The 18,571-nt window shown below is 40.5% G+C and overlaps 2 protein-coding genes across 7 annotated transcripts in view; both read left to right on the plus strand.

Annotated features, from left to right (window-relative positions):
* Positions 1 to 3,962, plus strand: part of HEATR5B (HEAT repeat containing 5B) — a 57,352-nt gene extending 53,390 nt beyond the window's left edge. The window contains exon 36 of the mRNA XM_079332351.1: positions 1,215 to 3,962. Within this exon, the coding sequence (XP_079188477.1) occupies positions 1,215 to 1,519 (305 nt within the window). The 3' untranslated portion in view covers positions 1,520 to 3,962. The remainder of the gene's footprint in view (positions 1 to 1,214) is intronic.
* Positions 3,963 to 5,020: 1,058 nt separating this feature from the next.
* The window catches only part of STRN (striatin), a 60,425-nt gene continuing 46,874 nt past the window's right edge, over positions 5,021 to 18,571 (plus strand). For 5 of the 6 annotated variants that reach the window (XM_079325806.1, XM_079325807.1, XM_079325805.1 and 2 more), the window contains exons 1-2: positions 5,122 to 5,555; positions 17,756 to 17,859. In XM_079325806.1, coding sequence (XP_079181932.1) covers positions 5,250 to 5,555; positions 17,756 to 17,859 — 410 coding nt within the window. In that variant the 5' untranslated portion in view covers positions 5,122 to 5,249. Of the gene's footprint in view, positions 5,556 to 17,755; positions 17,860 to 18,571 lie in introns of all 6 variants that reach the window. The other variant, XM_079325810.1, reaches the window with a different exon arrangement.

The following is an 18,571-nucleotide window of genomic DNA, read 5'->3' on the forward strand; positions in this document are numbered from 1 at the left end:
CAAAAAAATTGAACTATACTGGTTAGAGTATCTTAATTGTAGATGAAGCAAGATTCACTAGGTAGAATACTTTACTTATAGTTTATCTTTGAGTTAGTTATTCTTCAACTGAAATGTGTATTCTGAAGACTTACTGTCTTTGATATTTGACTTCAAATGCTGAAAATGTTCCTTGTAAAAATACTACTATTGGTTTTGTGTAGGGTTTTTTTTGAGGTTTATTTTGGTTGGCTTTTGTGGGTTTTTTTCCCCAAGACACTCCTTGTTGCAGTTCCTCTTTTTTGATAAAATACTAAATTTCTTGAGCTGCATTCTGCTTCTGCAACAGTTGTTTGAAACACATGTGAAATGAAAATGAGAGGGTAACTGAAATGAATGAGTTAACAGAACATCTGATTTTTGCTAGCTTGAGACAATCACCCCATGAATATGAATTAGTCAAAACCTTTAAGGGAAAATAATTAATAATCTGGTAATTGGAAACAATTTAGATAAATGAGTTACCATTAATTTTTAAGTTCTTTGAGCTTAGAAAGTACAATTACCAGGTTACACATTTCAAAGTTGTACTTACATTTCTTTCTAGGTACAAAAATTTGCTTAAGTTTAGCTGCCTTTTTTGTTTCTTGAGGTCAACCCTCTTGATCCTTTTGCCATTTTGGGATGTGGCCTTACTTGGTCATGCTATCTGAAGTATAGCTGCCCTGCTAGCTTTTTGATGAGGGTCTCCCAGACCAATACAACATAAACAACAGCAGATAACTATCCCTGACTTCTTTGTGGACACTTGTATACCGATATCAGTTCAGTTATGCTCGCTGGGGAGGCAGATACTCAGTTTCCATTGAATAACATTTCTGTCTGCCTGAAAAGTGTTTTGAAACCCTTTAATATAATAGGCACTCTACATCTTACAACCTTTCATCAATGATCTGCAATCAGATGGTGGAAAAGCGTCTCAAAACAAGCATCAGGATCAACATAATTGTAATAAACAATAAAAGAAATCTTAAACTCAGTCCTGGTAAGACAGATTGGAGTGATCAAAGCACAGGAAGCCATCTACATGTCAGTTATTTTAATTTGATAATTTTTTATTACAGTTTCTAATGTCAGTTCTGAAAACAATATTAGCCTTACCTGTCTAGTAACTGATTTTTTTTTTCTTTCATTCTCAGATGTGGCAATTACATTTTTTTTTCTTTCGTTTTTAGGAGTACAGTTGCTTGCCCTTCTTGTTCCCACTCTGATCTCCTATTTACTGAATGAAAATGCCTTTGCTTCTGCATCTGCAGCATCTAAGGATCTTCACGAGTTTGCACTTCAGAATTTAATGCACATTGGTCCACTTTACCCACATGCTTTCAAGACAGTAATGGGAGCTGCTCCTGAATTGAAAACACGTCTAGAAACTGCAGTCCGAGCAAGTCAGGCCAGCAAAGCAAAAGCAGCTGCTAGGCAACCACCACCCACAGTACATTCCACCCCGACAATTAAACTGAAAACTAGCTTTTTTTGAATTACTTTTATTATTTTTGGACCATTAAGTAGTCATAAGCATTGCATTATCCCTACATACATGTCTAATTTTGTGTAATTTGTATGTGAAAGGCTGTCTAATGGAGCTTTGTGTAATTACTTGAAATCCATGCATTACAAGGGAAGTGCTGTTACTTGTATTTGTATAGATTTTTAGGAAATTGTGATCATATTTATGAATTTCTGTTATAAATTATCCACCAAAAATTATTCTGTATCTAAATAGTTTTATTTATTTTTAAAAATTTTCTCAAACCCTCCAGTGGTTTTTGAAATATGGTGATTGTTGTCCTGCCGTTGTGCCAACACACTAACATAGTGGGGATGGAGAGAAGAGGAAAAACTGTTATGAAGTACTTACCATGGGGACTTTCTAGTGTAGAAGTATGAATTTTTCCTTTTATTTAAAAAAAAATAATAGGGAAAGAAACTTTGTAGATCGTTTCAGCTTGCATGAAAAAAACCCCAAAACCCCACAACAAAAGAATTGAAAATTTTCAGCCTTTCTTAAGGTGAATGATCAAGCATGCTGTCTTAATGAGTTGTCCTTATTTATGTGGTGTATATCTCTTTCAAATCCGTTTCCATGCTTGAAAATTAATAAAGGATGCAAAGAATCTTATCCCCTATCTCTTCGAATATAAATCTTAAAGAATGCACTGGAAACTGAGTTTATAAAGAGAACTGCCTTCTATCTACCTTTTTGTAGGTGTAGATCTTGGCCCTTGTAAGGTGCTCTGTGTTTGCAGTCTTCCTGTTCTGCCAGCAACTGGTTGAATATGTGATGAGTCAGTGCTCTGCCCTTTGTCCAGACTCATAGGTATTTAACCTTTCTGCTAGATTTTAGTTTCTGGATACATCGTACCTGCAGTCCTTGATCAAGTTTGCAAGCAGAGGTACTGGAGCACTTTGCACTGTCCTCACTCAGGGGCCAGAACACGAGTGAGAGCCAGGCTCCTGCAGTTTTTTCCTTCCCCTACCAGGCTTTTTTCAAAAGCATGTGGCTCCCCTCACATCTGAGTGAGTCTGATGTGCAGATTTGGGGCTTAGGGCTCAAGTGCTGTGCAAACCTTGCAGCACACACACAGCCAGAGACTCCCAGTGTCAGTCTGCTGCCAGGCCTCACCCTTCCTGTTGGCAGGAGTGCAGAACCATGAATTTTCTTGTGTATATAAGACTGACTTACATGACTTTTTTGACACAGCTGTTGAATTTATGGGCTTTTATAGGGATCTTTCTATACATTTTGCTTTAAAGAGAGAAGTAACATAACCAGAGGTCTCCACTAGGCCTGCTGAGTTTCATCTCTGATGTTTCTCTGTATACTCTGTAAAGACTGCATATTTCAGATGCTTCAACTTCAAATATAACAAAGGGATAGTAAATAGAATTGAATATTACTAATACCTGCTTAAAATATTTGTAGATCACTATTTTTGCATAGATACTTGCCTCTAGGCTTTCTATTTTCCTCTAAGACCTTATCTAATATCCCTTTGAGTACCTATGCAAAATGGTCAAGACAATGTTCTTTCACCCTATGGTAAGCTGGCTGTGTGCAAAATATTTAACATAAAACCAGAAATGCTTTTATTTAACAGGAAATGTTTTAGTACTAAAGTGAGGACACAGTAAGTGGTACATACTCTCATCTCATTTTTTTCCATAAAGATGTTAATCAAATCTTGTTCCATTGTTCTACAGGAGTAAAGATATATGCAGAAGTAAAAACTATGCGCTGTACCTGAGAAGAAAAGTAGCTTCACTAGTTTTTTCATCTTACTGTATGGGTAGTGGGAATTAAATTGATTTAAATATATCCCTTTCTAATAAGTCTTTCCAGCATTACAAATCTATTTTGCTTAGAAGAAGTTCAGAACCAGTTTAACATTCGCAAGTATTAAGGAAACTCTTCCAGTTCAAAATTCAACACAAACATTTTGCAAGTAAAACAGAAAACAAGTTTACAACCTGTTTTAGATTCCCTCCCTTCCACCAGGTAGTCTAGGAATTAATAACTTCTTGGAAAAATGTTGTCTATAATCATGTTTTGTTTACCTAAAGTTTTATTTCAGCTCTTTCAAGTTTTGGTTAGACTCTGGTTGACAAGATGTCTGAAAACTCAGAACGGGGGAGGGAAGCGTAGCAACCGAGCATAACTAAGAAATCAGTAGAACAATAGAAAAAAAGCAAGAGAAAATGGCACTAGATAGATGTAGAGGGATAGAGAAGGGAGAGGTTTTTCTTTGTATTTTGTGTGGCTGTCTACAACATGCACAACTCTCGTTTGTATACATCCTTCCCTAGTTTAGTCCTCGTTTGCTTCTCTGCTTGCTCCTGATACTAAAGTTATAATCATGTGGTTTTACACGATATTTTGGCATCAAATTCCATTTGATTAAAAAAACTGAAGTAACTTGAAATGGCCGTAGTGCTTATTGTTGTTTGTCACTGTCCTTTTCATCTTTTTCTTTGTCAATGGCCTTTTAAATGTGCTTTATAATGAAACTGTTTGCTCCGCTTCCCCTTCACATCTCTCATCTCTCTCTGCTCTTTCCTTCCTTCCTGGGTGAGCCTTGTTCTCCGCGGGTTCCTTGCCGAGCTCCCCCAGATCCCGCTCCCGTTCCCGTGTGTCGCTCCCGACGCTCTGTATAAGCTTCCTTGGTGAGATCGCCCCCCGGCCCAGCTCGGGCTCCGCGGGCAGCGTACGGGCAGGCGGCTGTGGTTCCGAGCCGCACCAGCACACGGGAGCTGCCCGAGAAGGCAGGGGACTCTCCCAGTGCGCACGGCCGAGGGGCACAGGCGGGTCCCCGGGGAGCCCCTGGCGCCGCCTTAGTGGCACACAGCGTCTTCCCCATCCTTACCAGGCCCGCGGCACAGCCGCTGGCCCGTCCGCCCTCAGGCAGGCTCTGCTGCTGGGGCGCACATGGTGCCAAGGGAGCCCAGCTCGCGCCTTGCTGCCGTGCGGAGAGGGCAGCGCTGCCCGCTTGCGCCACCCTCCATCCCACAGGCTCAGGTTCTCCCTTTCCTCGCGGAACAGGCAGCGTGGCAATTCCTGAAAAATGTTGTGTCGCTCTACTTCCCAACATTGCAAATGATGTTCGAGAAACCCCTGTGGCCTCGGGCAGGTTTCCAGCTTTTTGCAGTGGGAGGCCGAGCGCCGCTCAGAACAGGGACGGAGCAGAAAAGCCGGAGCTGCCAGGGCAGGGCCCGAGCGAGCGTGTGGAACTGCTGCCACTCCTGCCCTTCCCGCGTCCCTGGGGTGGGATGCGGGAGAGCCAAGTCGTTTAAATCCCGCTCGGAGGTGGAAGTGACCATTACCCCGTGCTCCCGCTGCAGGCACGGCATTGCCCCTGCCCTGCCTCTCCCGCCGGCTTCCTCGCCCCCGCCCAGGGGGACCGGACCGCACGTCCGGGCGCTGAGGCTCAGCCGTCCGAACGCCATCTCTGGGATTACGGGCGGCGCGGGGAGAAGGCGGCGATCGGGGAATCCTCCCCGCCATCCAGGAGAACTACATTTCCCAGGAGGCCGCGCGAGGCGGCGGGGCGAATCGCTCGTCTTGGCTGTTCCCGCCGGGCCACCGTAGCAGCGGGCGGGGGCGGCTGTCAGGCGGTGACGGCGGGCGGGACGCGCCCAGGTTGTTGCTGCTGCTGCTGCTGCCGGGACGCGGCGGGAGCGGCGGCGGCCAGCCAGGCGGACCCGGCCCGGCCATGGACGAGCAAGCGGGACCCGGCGTCTTCTTTAGCAACAACAACAACAACAACGCGCTCCTGCTGCCGCCGCCGGCGGGCGGGCCCGGGCTGGAGCCGGGCGAGGCGGCGGCAGCGGCGGCCGCGGCGGCGGCAGCAGGAGGAGGCGGCGGAGGAGGGGGAGTCTCAGCCTCCGGAGCCGCCGCGCCGCTCTCGGCGTCCCGGGCTCAATACAGCGTGCCGGGCATCCTGCATTTCCTGCAGCACGAGTGGGGCCGCTTCGAGGCGGAGCGCGCCGAGTGGGAGGCGGAGCGGGCGGAGCTGCAGGTAACACCCGCGACCTTCTACCCCCCCACGGCTCCGGCTCCGGCGGCCGCTCCCCCTCCGTGCCCCCGTCCCCGCGCAGCTGGAGGGGAGCGGCCGCCCTGGGCGCTGCCGCGGCTTGTCGTTTTCCCCGGGAGGGAGCGGCCGGCCGGGCTGTGTCGCTGCCCCCGAGGGCGGCCGCCCCCCGCCGCGGCCGGGCGGGGGTGGGACGTGGCGGCCGGCCCGGCGCGGAGCGGGCCCGGGGCGCTGTGCCGCTCTCGCCGCCTCCCCGGAGTTTTCCGGATGGCCCTCGGGGTCGCCGCCCCAGCTTGTCACCAGTTTCATAAGCCCTGGTAAAACGTGCCCCCGGCGAGCTGCGCGCCCCCGTTGAGCCGCTGCTCCGCCGCTTGTGCCGCGCTTGCCCCCGGCCCGCGGGACCGGCGGGATCCCCTTCGCTGCTATGGGGCACGTTATGTAGTGTTTTCGTTTGAAAGGCGGTGGGGTTGATACGCTCATTAATGCATGAAAGCACTGATAGTGATCTTGTGGTTAAGGAACTTGTGAGCTGCTGGCCTAGAGCCATTGCTGTCAGATACTTCAGTGATGGGCGCGTTGCATTAACTCCAATAACAGTCGATAATGCAACCTTCGTTCCTCTTTGGTGTTGTTTACAGGAAAATCCCTGTGTTAAACCTTAACGCTGGCCGTGTTGCTAGCAGCCCACAGTTCGCTTTTCCTTTAGCCATGTTTGAGACTGAAAAGTGCCTACGGATTTCCTTTTTAGGTCTCCTTTCTTTGTCTTTTTTCCTGTCCATCTCTTCTTTCTATGGCTTTCCTTGAAAGTGCAGTCTTTGTCAAGAGAGTCTTGAGTCTCTTTAGCAATGCAAACCACTTCTCTGTTTTTTTTTTGGTTATTGGTTTGTTGTTTGCTTTTTCTCCCATCTTTTAAATTTTGCTTTCGACAGTAGCTTCAAACAACTGCTCTGAGAAGAGTGGTAGATGTGATGTTCTTTAATGAGAGTTCCCTTGTAAGAATTTAAAGCAAGTTGTCAGAAGAACAAGAGAGTAATCTTTATTTTAATATCCATGATTCACTGAGGAATTGGTTAGTAACTGAATCGTATTTCTATTCACTACATCCAGTAAATACTGTGTAGAAAGTTACTAGCTTAGCTATGTATAGGAATAACTTCACATGTCATATATCCAGTGGAGGCTCATAAATATCTTGACATATATTCATAGTTGATACAGATACCAAATATTGCTTTGGAGAAAAAAAATACATCTATTTTACAGGACCTAGGAAGTTTTGCCAGTGCATTAAAAGTAATAACACTTTGCATATTTATCATGTCCTTCAACAGTGTGCCATCCCTCCTCCTCCCCTAGGTATCTCTCAAAAGCTTGGTGTTATGGATGAAACAGGAGGGAAGAAATTGAGTATTTAGACTATTTGCAGAAGTCATGTATTATCAGTGGCAGATAACCCCATCACAAGTTGTTTGCTTGAATGCCTTTGACTCTTGCCAAAACATCTCAATAAAGTTATAATTAGCTGTGGCTGGCATTGCCATGAGCTGTAACAGCATTTATCTGCTGCAGAGTCATGTTCAGGAAGGTGCAAAATTCTTGGCTATCTCTGCAGACATCAGGCGTTAACATCTGCTGTGACCATTTGCAGATGAATGTTCTTGGATCCTTGTGAGAGGTTTGTGGTAGGGCTTCAGCAGCTACAGGGTGGCTTTTAGAAATTGTACACCTGAAGCACGAGCAGTGATAATTAAAGACCTGGTCTGTGCTCATCCTGAAGCCTTTTGTTGGCCTGTATATTTGGAAATGTTCAACAGAATAATGGAAATTTGAGGTTGGACAGTTTCTCTCTCTCGAGATAAAGATGCAGTGCTCCTCATTGTACTTTTATCCAATGCAAATTCCAGTGCTAGATTATCCATCCACTCTTGGGAGGCTGTGGGGCAAAGGTCTTAGTATCCCATAATTTTTACCTGCATTTAATCTTCTTTCTGGGAGGTAGACGTCTTTTATTTCTGGTTCCTTACCTGCCATGGTATTGAAATACTTGGCATACCTTATGCCACAGTATTACTGTGCTTGGTTTCTGCTCTGTAGTTGTTGGTTAGTTCCACTCTACCCTCTTTTAAGTCAGTCCCATTGTGATTTCCTGGCTTCCTTTTCTTCCTCTCTGGGCTTCTTTTATTTTCTCTTTTTCTTATCCTTCTAATTAACCATGTGGAACTAAATGTGCTGGTCAGATAGAATACATTTCTGCTGTGTTCTGTGGTACTTGTTCAGGGGACACACACCCGAGCTCAAAACATATGTGAGTTAGCAGGCTGGGCAGCTTAATCTCTTCTTAGTTACTGGTCTAGTACTGCCTTTCCAAGGTTTTTCTCCCTTTCAGAGCCTGTATTTTGCTTTCCCTGGCTGATACTCATGTTTATTCTGATTTTATAATTATTTTTCTTGAACCTTTTGAAATTATTGTTGCCTCTATTATATAATTTTCCTCATTTGAGGCAAAAGAGGGCTTCAGTATTTATGCTATAATGATATATCATAATGCTATATCTATCATAATGATGCTAGCATCATTAGTAAGCTGTGTATATCAAAGAATGAAAACAGATTATTATGGGGTTCTCCTAGATGCTTATCTGCTGATTACATATTTAACTTTTAATGCTTGCTTTGTGTTTACAGTACTTTGACATCTGCAGATTGAAAAATTATCCTAAGAATAGACTTTCGTGATGCCCTGTGAAGTAATTAACTAGGATGAATACTAATGTTAGTAATCCTCATTTAAGTATTCACAAACTTTTTTTATGGCATTATAATCTACTTTCATATATTTTCAGAAATCAGTGAATTTCCTTTTCTTAGGTTCTTCTAGCAGCTGCTTGGGAGAGTTGACAAGACAATGTTTCCTGTTCTGCAAGTTTTAAACTTCAGGTTTTTTTCATTCTGCATTTTTCTGGACTGACACAGAGACATTTCAAAGTTGTCATTATGTGTTGGACAAGCCCATCTGAAAATAGCAAAGGGTTTGATCAAATGCATGTGCAGGGCACTGAAATCCATATCTTTGCTTGAGGCAAGCAGGGGTTGAACTGCCACCCCTGTTGGTTGCTTTCCTTAACCCTAGGTCTTCAGACTGGTTGGGAGTGACTGTCTCTGGGGGATGTTATTTCCCTTTAATTAGCCATCTGTCACCCCTGGGGCAGGGATGGGGACTCTGCCCTGGGGACTGAGACCCTGCAGAGCCAAGTGCTGCCAATGCACGTCCTCGTCCCAGCAAGCAACAAGGCTGGATGAGCTTGGAAGGTGTGTGGGACTTCTGTTTTGAATGGAAATGTTGTCTTTGCAAGCAATGCATATGTTGCTGTGGAAGGTTTTTTTTCTGACAAACTTTTTTCTGGCAAAAGTGCAGATTTGCAGACATTGGTATTTCTCTGCACTTCACAAATGGTCTAAATTTCAGCAAACTGCTATGCTGTACGTGACTGTGTTTATGGACAACCCCCCATCCTGCTAAGGAATTTTCTAGCTTTTGTCCTCGTCACTCCTAAAGTTTTCATTTCCTCTAACTAGTAACTTGTTTCTTTGGAGTAGTAGACTCCATATGAGTGGTGGGACCTGATAGCATTACATGAAAATTATTTTTACTGGATAAACTTTCCTTTGAAAAGGTTTGCAAGGAAATTAGGGAGAATGGGTGGATACAATGTGCTTGTGTTTCTACAGCTTTGTTAAAAATAGTCTTTGTAAGACTGTGCCAAAAGAACAAGAAAACACCACCCAAATGATAGGGAAAGAGATAATGAAATGAGATAAAATGTGGTTAAATGATAGCAAACAGCTGTAATAGAAGGAATGTGATGGAAGTAATAGATAAGCACATAAGATGGGGTGTGGAAGTCAGATTTGGTAATGTTGCTCCTCTGGGGGGGGTCACGGATGGGGATCATGCCCCTTGCTGCTGCTTTTCTGCTGCAAGAGGCAGGCGATGAAACCAGGCATGCTACGTGGTAAGATTGTGTCCTTGGAGATAGACAAGTTAAAGTAATGAGGAGAAGGGGCAAATCAGACAGATGGCTGGGGCTATTTATAGTGTGGTTTAGGACATTTGTTACTTGATTCAGAAATTGTTGATATTTACAGTTTATTGGCTTTTAGATAACGGTCCTCTTGTTAGATTAAATTTCTAGTTAGAAGTTGTTCTGATAGCTGAATAATCTGAGAACATTCAGAGAAAAAGTAATGAGCAGTGAGTTGGTGAAATCACTTAAGTTAATGGGGAAGTCCTAAAGACACAGTTTGATCAATAAAATAGAAGATAAATGCAATTTGAGTGTTTTGTATAAGATTTTCAGGTATGATGATGTGGGTCAATTTCTGAGATTCTCAGTGAAAGATGAATTGGCAGAAGTGCTGTAAAAGTCTTCTATAAAATATTTTTTCTCATGAGGGAGATAGTACAAAAGAACCAACAATGATTAATGTTACATACATCTCCATAGCACAAAAGCAATAATTTCAACTTTATTATTTTGTATACATCAAATAAATCAAAAGAAACGCAGAAGTAAACAAGCCATGGTCACAATACTGAGGTCTGTTTATTTGAGAAAAATTATGCTACATGGGCCTTGGTGACTACCAGACAGCCTCTCTTTCATAAACTTTTTGTTGCAAACTTTCTATTAGCTGGATTCATATGAAACAAACTGTATTCTCCTCTACTTATATACGTTTGTCAGCTAATTCCAATATAATCATTGATATGCTGTCATGGCTTCTTTTATCTTAGCCAGGAGGACCAGTGAGAGTAAATGTTCAATGATGTTCAGAAATGTTGAAATTTGTAGAAATAGAATATGAGTACAAGCTGAGGAGACAGTGTTTTTGCAGGTATGTACCTTGTTTTTGTAGTTTGGAGTTTTTTTGCATAATTGTTCTGCCCATTTCCTAACATCAGATATTTCAGTTCTTCTTCTATCTGTCAAACCTGTAATTTAGTTTAAGTGTAATGAAAATGGGTTTCTTAAATAGCCTGAATCCTTTAGGAAAATGCTGCTGTAAATATTGATGTAGTTTATCTCTAGTTGGTCTGACAAACAGACTGAGTTTTATGATGTTACATTGTCTCCAAATGGTCTTTAAACCTTTCAAACATTCATAGGAAGTTATATTTGCAAAAAGAAAAAGGCATTTTTCTGGTTTTTGTGATAGAGTTGGAATTGATTACTGTGTTCTAGGTGGACAACTTTGGTTTTCAGTGTCAGGTTAGCATATGGTGAAACATCCTAAGTGTCTTTATTAGTGCACATTTTTAATTTAATTGATATCTTTGTCCTATTCAAAAGCCATTCTTTTCCTGTTGAGGGTCTTGGCTCGTAGCACTTTTATTGCATCAGAGATAAATAACTTGGCACTGTTTGAACAACAAGTTGCGAATATGACTTAGCCTTTATTGACGTTTCAGTAGACATAGAAACTTTATTTTCTAATTTTAGAATGGTCTGTGTAAAATTCCCCAAGGAAGATCACGTGAATTGCCTGAGACTTTTGGTTTGTCTTAATTTAATGCTAAAAGAAGTAAGACTGTACAAATACCAATCCTTAACTAAAACTGTTATCAATACACAGTTTTCTGAGAAAATAACTATTGTTCAGTAACCTACTCATCTGTTTGGCTTCACAAGGCTGGCAAGCCTTGTCAAGTCCTCATCTCTAAGTTTCTTAGTTAAAAAGTGGCAAAACCTGACTTTAAAGTAGATGAGGGATTCTTATGTTTTAGTTTTAAATACTGAGAAATGCTTGGATACCTGAAAGAGTTCTTTGGAATAATTTCAGAGTGCTCAGAATCTGAACTTTGCAGACAGTAAACTAGAAATAAAAATACTCTGAAGTGTGAAAACCAAGTTCCGTTTTATCAGAGTGGTCTGTTCCATAGATGAACTCATCCAGATGTTCTTTTCCTATTTGAAAAAAGTTTGCTATGTGCTTACTAGTATTGAGTATTTTTTAAAATAACCCAGTGATAAAGAAGTTAAATTAAAAATTGCAGTGTGGAAAGACTGCATTTTTTTCTGGTCTTAGCCAGGAATATGTTTCCCTTTAGTGCAGTCACATAGGGCAGGATTGCAAAAGAATTGGAGCAAATATGGCATGCATAATATTTGAATCCTAGCTTGTAAACAGGAGGTGAGAACAAATTAGAAATAAAACAAAATATAAATAAAATCACTTGTCTTTGTATTTGTTTCACTTGATGCCCAAGTCAGTTCAGAGTGGTCGTGCATGCTTGAATACAAGGAGTAGCTGATCCTGGATGTAGGAGTGAGGAACAGGAGTGTGCCAATTGCCTCTGCAAATGCTTGTGTGGTCAAGTCTGGTTCACTCCTCTTTCTGTTACTGAAGCCAAATCTAAAAATCTCCTCCAGATTTTTTCTCCCTTGTCTTGCCATACCCTAAGTGATTCATTCATCCTGTGAACTTCCATTGTCTGTTAAAATGTGGGCAATGAGTCTGTTTATCAGTCCTGGTGCTGACTGCTGTCGCTGCATTTCTGCTGTTCTTGTACAGCAAGTGGAAAGGAATTTGAGCATTTGCAATTTAGACTCCAGCTCATAATATGTGATTATTTTGTGACATGCCATTGCAGTGTTGCTTATAGAATTACATAATAGAATTAAAAGCTGCACTCTTTTTGTACTTGTATCAGTCTACGTGGGATGTGCTCTTGGGTCAAAGAAAAAGTTAACATTCACCACTTAAGTACATGTATCACAGAAATGACTGCAGGTTTAGAGAAAATTTTTGCTTATGAAGAATGATTAAATGAGCTGACTATACATTGCTTGGCAACTGTTTGATGCTTTAAAATAGCTAGAACAGTGAAGTGGCATGGAAGAGAGAATAAAAGAAAGACTGGCTATCTGAACAGAGATCTATTCAGTAAAATGCTTCAAACTGCAGAAAGACAAGTATTCCTGTTTTTGAGATGCCTAAGCTAGTTATCAAGGTATTGCCAGCTATAAATTATGAATAAATTCTGGATCATTTATTAGGAGTTTTTCAGTCTTACTGAATTTGTTTTTCAAACAGTATTTTCTCTTTGAAAACATTGTTTGAAAACAAGGAACGTAAGGAAATGGCATTTTCAGCTGTAGTTTTTTTACTGTAAACTAAATCTTTGATTTCTTTTGGATGGTTTTTCTGCATTTATCTCTGATGCTAGTTTTAGGACATCTCTGAGAAGACCAGCAAAAATAAGGTGCCAGTAGCAGATCGTGCTGTGCATTGGTCTCATGAGGTGCTATCATCCAGCGTGAGCATGTGAGGGATAAATGGGATGAAGTACTTTCTGTGTAGGGTGAAGTTAAATATGCCTTGGTGCCTGCCAGTCCTTTCAGCCTGTGGCCCCACTTCAGTTCTGTGTTATCTTAAGTGGCTGCAGGAATTACAAAAGCTTCCTAGCCTCTCCTGGCACAGAGTACTAGTAGGTGTGTGTAGTGATGTGAAGTATGGTGCCTCTTAAAATTGTTCCCTAGTTGTACTAGACCATTGATATTTCCCTTCCCCCCTCCCTCTCTTTTCTTCCCACCCCCTGGGCATGCCTACACTTATTTACAAATATACTTAAATATGTAGTGCTTCAGTGAGCCAGCTATAATCTAAAATACTGAGTACCCTGGCAGCCTGCAGAACCCTTCTGGCAGATCTTGGTAGACCGGTTAGCACAACTCTTCCAGATTGATTCATCTCTATAATGTATTTAGTTATTTTAGCTATCTGCATATTTTTTGCAATACTTTCCCTGCAGTCTCCCCCCGCCCCCCTTTGCTCTCTTTCTTTCAACCTCTGAAGACCTGGTTATTGAATTATAAAAGCAGTATGTAGAGAATTGTGTCTTAGTAGTTCTTTGTCAAATGGTGTCTTTTGACCTTTAAAAGCCAATAAACTTGAAGTGAGATTTGCTTTAAAATATTATGATAAATATTTTAGAGAATAATAGGCTTTTTATCATTTTTGAGTCTTATTATTTAAAAAAAATTAAGTGCCATTTGACTTGATGTAGTTGTAAAATCAAGAACTGATACAAGTTGATATTAAATGTGCAACAGTTATTGAGTTGTTCAGCAGTCATAGTATGTTTATTTTTAAAAATTTCCTGTTAAAGAGGAATATTGTTTTATCTCCTGCTCTTAGGTAGTGTCCACGTGTAAGCCTAAAAATATGTCTAAATATGATATATTTTAAACGTGTTTGTTGTGGTTTCTGGTTTGAGGAATTATAAATTTCAGTGTAAATTTTTAAACTCTGGTTAAATCTGGACTTACTAAGATGTGATTTCATTATTTATGTTGTCTTGGCTGCGAAGCCTGTATTAGGAAGTCAACATTTTAAAAAAGAATTGTTTCTAGCCCAATGCTACCTGAAACATTGTCTCACCTTTTTGTATACTTCAGGGTAATTAGAGCCTGTCGGGGAATTTTGTCAAACAGTAGTGTTGTTGCCTCTGAATTTTTTTTAAATATAAGAATGAATGTTATTTTTAAAATCTCTTAGTAGAGAAGTGGAATAGCTGAGGTAGCTACAGTACTGTAACTTAGACTAGGTGCATATGACAGTTCTAGGTTAAGTTGCAGTTGGTCATACAAAAAAATTCAGTGAGATAAAGTGGAAAAAAAAATCCAGGACTCTACAATTGCGGCTGAAATAGAGTGTTCCAGGCATGTCTTTTTCTAGTGTTCTCTGGTTTTGTGGCAGCTATTTTTGTTTGCTTTGATTTTGGCTTTTTTTTATTTGTTTTGTTTTCTCCTTCCCTCTTGATTTTAATTTCACAGTTGAGTTGGAGTACAGTAACTTGTAGCACTTAGCCTGGAATAAACTCGAGGCGGATCCTGCCTTGATTCTTGCTGTGGAGCCAGCGGGGCCGGGTGCTTTATGTGCCCCACCCACAAGGCGAGGAGCAATATGAGGCTTTGCGTGAGCCCCGCAGGTGATTTTGAGGTTTGCAAAGACTGGCTTACAACTTGATGCATTTTAACCTTATTACCTAGAAGGTCAGTTGTCGAAGAACCTGTTTGTTGGGAAGATTTGTGAATTCTTGAAATTTTTGGCAAACTTTCCCAGGAGTGGCCAAAACACCAGGGTGGAACAATGTTGCAGATTACTCAAAGCGGAAGGGAATCTTCTTTGCTCTCTACTCCCTCAGGTGTAGCTCAGGTTTCAGATTTGATTTGGGCTAAAGCTGCAGCAGGTAAAATTCTGTCATTTATGCCTGGAACATATGAAAACTGTAGTTGTGCAGTTCAGTTACAATTTTCATCGTGGTTCAACCCACACCTCCTGCACATTAAATGTTTGCACAGACATTTGGACAGGTGTTGTCTGTGTATTTTAATTGGACATAGTGATCCTACAGTTACCACTGTATTGTTCTAGAGACTGCAAAAATACTGCTACATGCCATAATTTGTCATTTTAGATATTTAAACTCATTGTTCTTGTTTATTCAGTTTACATTTATCTGCAGAGTGTTTCTCTTCTATGGTATGAACATTTAGGTTTCTATGCATGTTTTCAGTTAATTGCCAGAAGAATGAAATTTTAAAGAATGGAATCTGCTGAAGACATATGAACTGTTAGATTACTATTGTTAGTATAAAATTTCAGTTGTTATTTTGATACTGTCCTTATGTGCAATATAAGTAAACCTGAATATCATCATTAAGAATTCCTCAAATAACATTTCAGCTTAAATGTATAACTGATGTTTTTTGTCCACTGATTACTCAGTACATGTATGAATGATGGATAAGAGTTGCTAACATTTTGTGGAAAAGAGAGGGAATATTTCTCTGTAAGTATTCTCATTTCCAGAGCCAGAATCCTATAAACTCCCTCTTACAAAAGGAAGCTGTTAAAACTACTGAGAAGCTGTATTTTTAAATTTAGTTTAGACTGCTACCAGTGGAAGATGCCTTTAGCCTCAACTGTTAGTGCAGTAATGCTGCTTTGACCTTTGTAGTACAGCAGTGCGTGAGCTGCGTTGTTTGCCATCCTTCCGGGTAAAAAGGCATCATTCCAGTGTGTTCAGTCAGTTCATTCTTGGCTAGAAATTGCTTGCAGACAGCAGGTCACATAATAGATCACTTCAACTTGTATCCTGATGGCATTGGATGATCTTCTTCATTCCAGCCAAATACATATTTACATCATAATATTTGTTTTTAAAAGTGTGTTTTGATGTTCTCTTCCTTTTGACTAGAAGGGTGTATGTTTAGTTCCACTGGGCCTACATGGAGCTAGGGAGTGAGAATCTGTGTCTGTACAGCTACTGCAATCTAAGTTATATGTTCCTGAGCTATATGTTCTAAGTTATATGCCTGAGATGTTCCTCTTGGGAGGGATGCTGACCTTGTTGAGTCAAGATGCTTCTCTCACAATTACATTCCTCAGGGTAGGAAATGCTGATTCCAGCATCAGCATTTCTTTCTCCTCTGCCTTTCTTTAAACCTGAGCATAAAATTGACATGAGAATTCAATTGTAGTTCTTGATGCCAGAGTGAGAGATCTTTCTTTTGATTCAGCTGTCTTCATGTTTTTTTGGAATTTAAGTGTATTTCCCCTGTTGAAGGTGAAGACTGACTTAGTTGGAGAGCAGCCAATGATTTTCTCTTTTCATAAACTGGCTGGTCTAGTTGGTGACTGGCAGTTAAAGATCCTTCAGGTGCCTGTCAAGCTATTTATTGGCTGTACTTGAGCAATGAAATTATGTCAGCTGGTGTGATATTTTAGAGCAGCTGCTATTGCTGGCCACCAACAAATGGGCTTTCAGAGTAAGATTCATCTTGCATGGTCGCCAAAATTCAACCCAGTTAGTTGTGTGCCTTCCTTCTCTTTACAGCTGCTGGAGAGAAAATGAAATTTACAAACTCTTTCTTTTTTGCCTTGGGGTAAAAATCTGCAGTCAGATTCTTTGGGAGCAACTATCTCCATTAACTAAATTATCTGTGGACTGCTTGCAAGGTTGTGACAGGTGAGGATAGGATACTCCTGCTCATTTTTAATCCTTGACTTTCCTGGGCATTTATTTAAATGAAAGGCTTAGAGGTCTTCAGGCTCAACAGCTGATGATGTAGACCAGTTGCCTTTTATGCTGTTTGTGCTTCTCAAGAGACTGATGAGATGCTTGGAGACTTAGTAGAGGTGCAGAAAGCTGCTGGGCCTGGAAATGGCAGGTGAGGCTGAGGCATGAAGTGGTGACTGCCTGTAGGTATTTTTGCCTGAAAATGTATTGATGAGTTGGACAAGCACGAGAACTTGCCTCTTGATTTGAGCATTAGGTACAAAAGGAGGTAATTCTTCCTTTAGGATTAGGAATTAATATTTTGTATTTGTCATAATTTTCTATTTAAAGGAGATTTTTCACAGGCAACTAAATACTTGTGCTGGAAGTTGATGGAGGTTAGCTGTCTATTTTCTACTTGAGTTCTGTTTACTTAATGTACCATTTTCTGTCCTTGTCTCCCTCACCAAGATACCTTTTCCTGTTTTCCTTTTTCATCCTCTCTTAATTACAGTATTTCTGGAGAACTTTCCTTAAACTATTTTAGTAAGTATCATAATTAACACTTAACCCTGTATTAAAAACAGGGTTTAATTTTTATTTTGTTCTTATTTTAGCTGAACATGGTTAGCATCAGGTTTTTTTACTTGTGTCATGTATCTGACATGTATCTATAGAATTATACCCTGCTGTACACTACTTCAGTTAGTGAGTGGAAATCTTTATCATCTTCTCTTACTTCTTGTTGGTAAATAATTTTATCTGCTGAAGGCTTTTTGTATCCTTATTTTATCCATTCCTTATCCTTTATTGAATGTTTATCCGAGAAAGAAAACAAGCCCTGTCAAACAAACCAAAATTGCTTTATTTCTCATCTTTTTCCTTTCCTTTTTTTTTTTTTTTTTTTTTTTTTTTTTTTGATCTGTAGTGAGCATGCTGTTTAGAAGGCTTATCTATGCAGTGGTTTTTGTAAGTGTTTAATGTTTATGAAGCATGCTAAGCCTATTCCTTTTGAACTCTACAAATGAATATTAAAATAACTTGGGAAGACACACGCACACTTGAGAGCTATGCTGAATAGTTTTGAGGAAGCAGATTCTAAATTGAACACTTCCTTTTGCAGGCCCAAATCGCCTTTCTTCAAGGTGAAAGGAAGGGACAGGAAAATCTGAAGAAGGATCTAGTGCGAAGAATCAAAATGCTGGAATATGCGCTCAAACAGGAAAGGTATGCTGCTTTTGCCATCAGTATGTGATGAAGAAATGCTGGAGACAGAAACTTTATTTTCCCTTTGCATTTGACAAAACCAAGAAATATTTTTTCTGTCTCTACTCAGTTCTCAGATGGACAGACTTTACTGTACTACATAAAACCACTGGCCTAAATGTCTGCATTATGATAAGAACAATAGCTAAAATAGTATCACTCTAAAAATATGCTGTCGAAACCCACAGCTGATAATGAATGCTTTCCCTTGGTAAAATTTCACTGAACTGTATAGATTATACTCCAGAATTACAGTGTATTCTCATTTTATTCAAAGTACTATCATTGTTTATTAATACGTGACAACTGAAAGCTTGAATAACCGTCTTCAGTCTAATAATTACTAGTTTATTATCTTGCTAGGTTTTTAGTCTTTTCAGTCTGATAGATTCTACAGGCATATCTTCTGGGGGTTAATTGTGTGATTGAACAAATGTTTATGTTTACCAGTTAATCAGGGTCTATTTCTTTATTCATGGATATTTTAGTATAGGTCCCTAGTTTACCATTTTATTCTTATTTATGATTTCCTGTTATTCTAACCTTTGAGGCAAGCAAGTTGGTTTTTTATCATATTTTCAGAAATCTCTCTGTTTAACTGATTTATTTTAGGCCAAGTTGAGTTTAATTCTGTTAATTAGTGAAATGTATTTTTAAATTGTTGAATAAAGAG

Source organism: Erithacus rubecula, assembly GCF_903797595.1.
Source record: "Erithacus rubecula genome assembly, chromosome: 2".
Lineage (NCBI taxonomy): Eukaryota > Metazoa > Chordata > Aves > Passeriformes > Muscicapidae > Erithacus > Erithacus rubecula.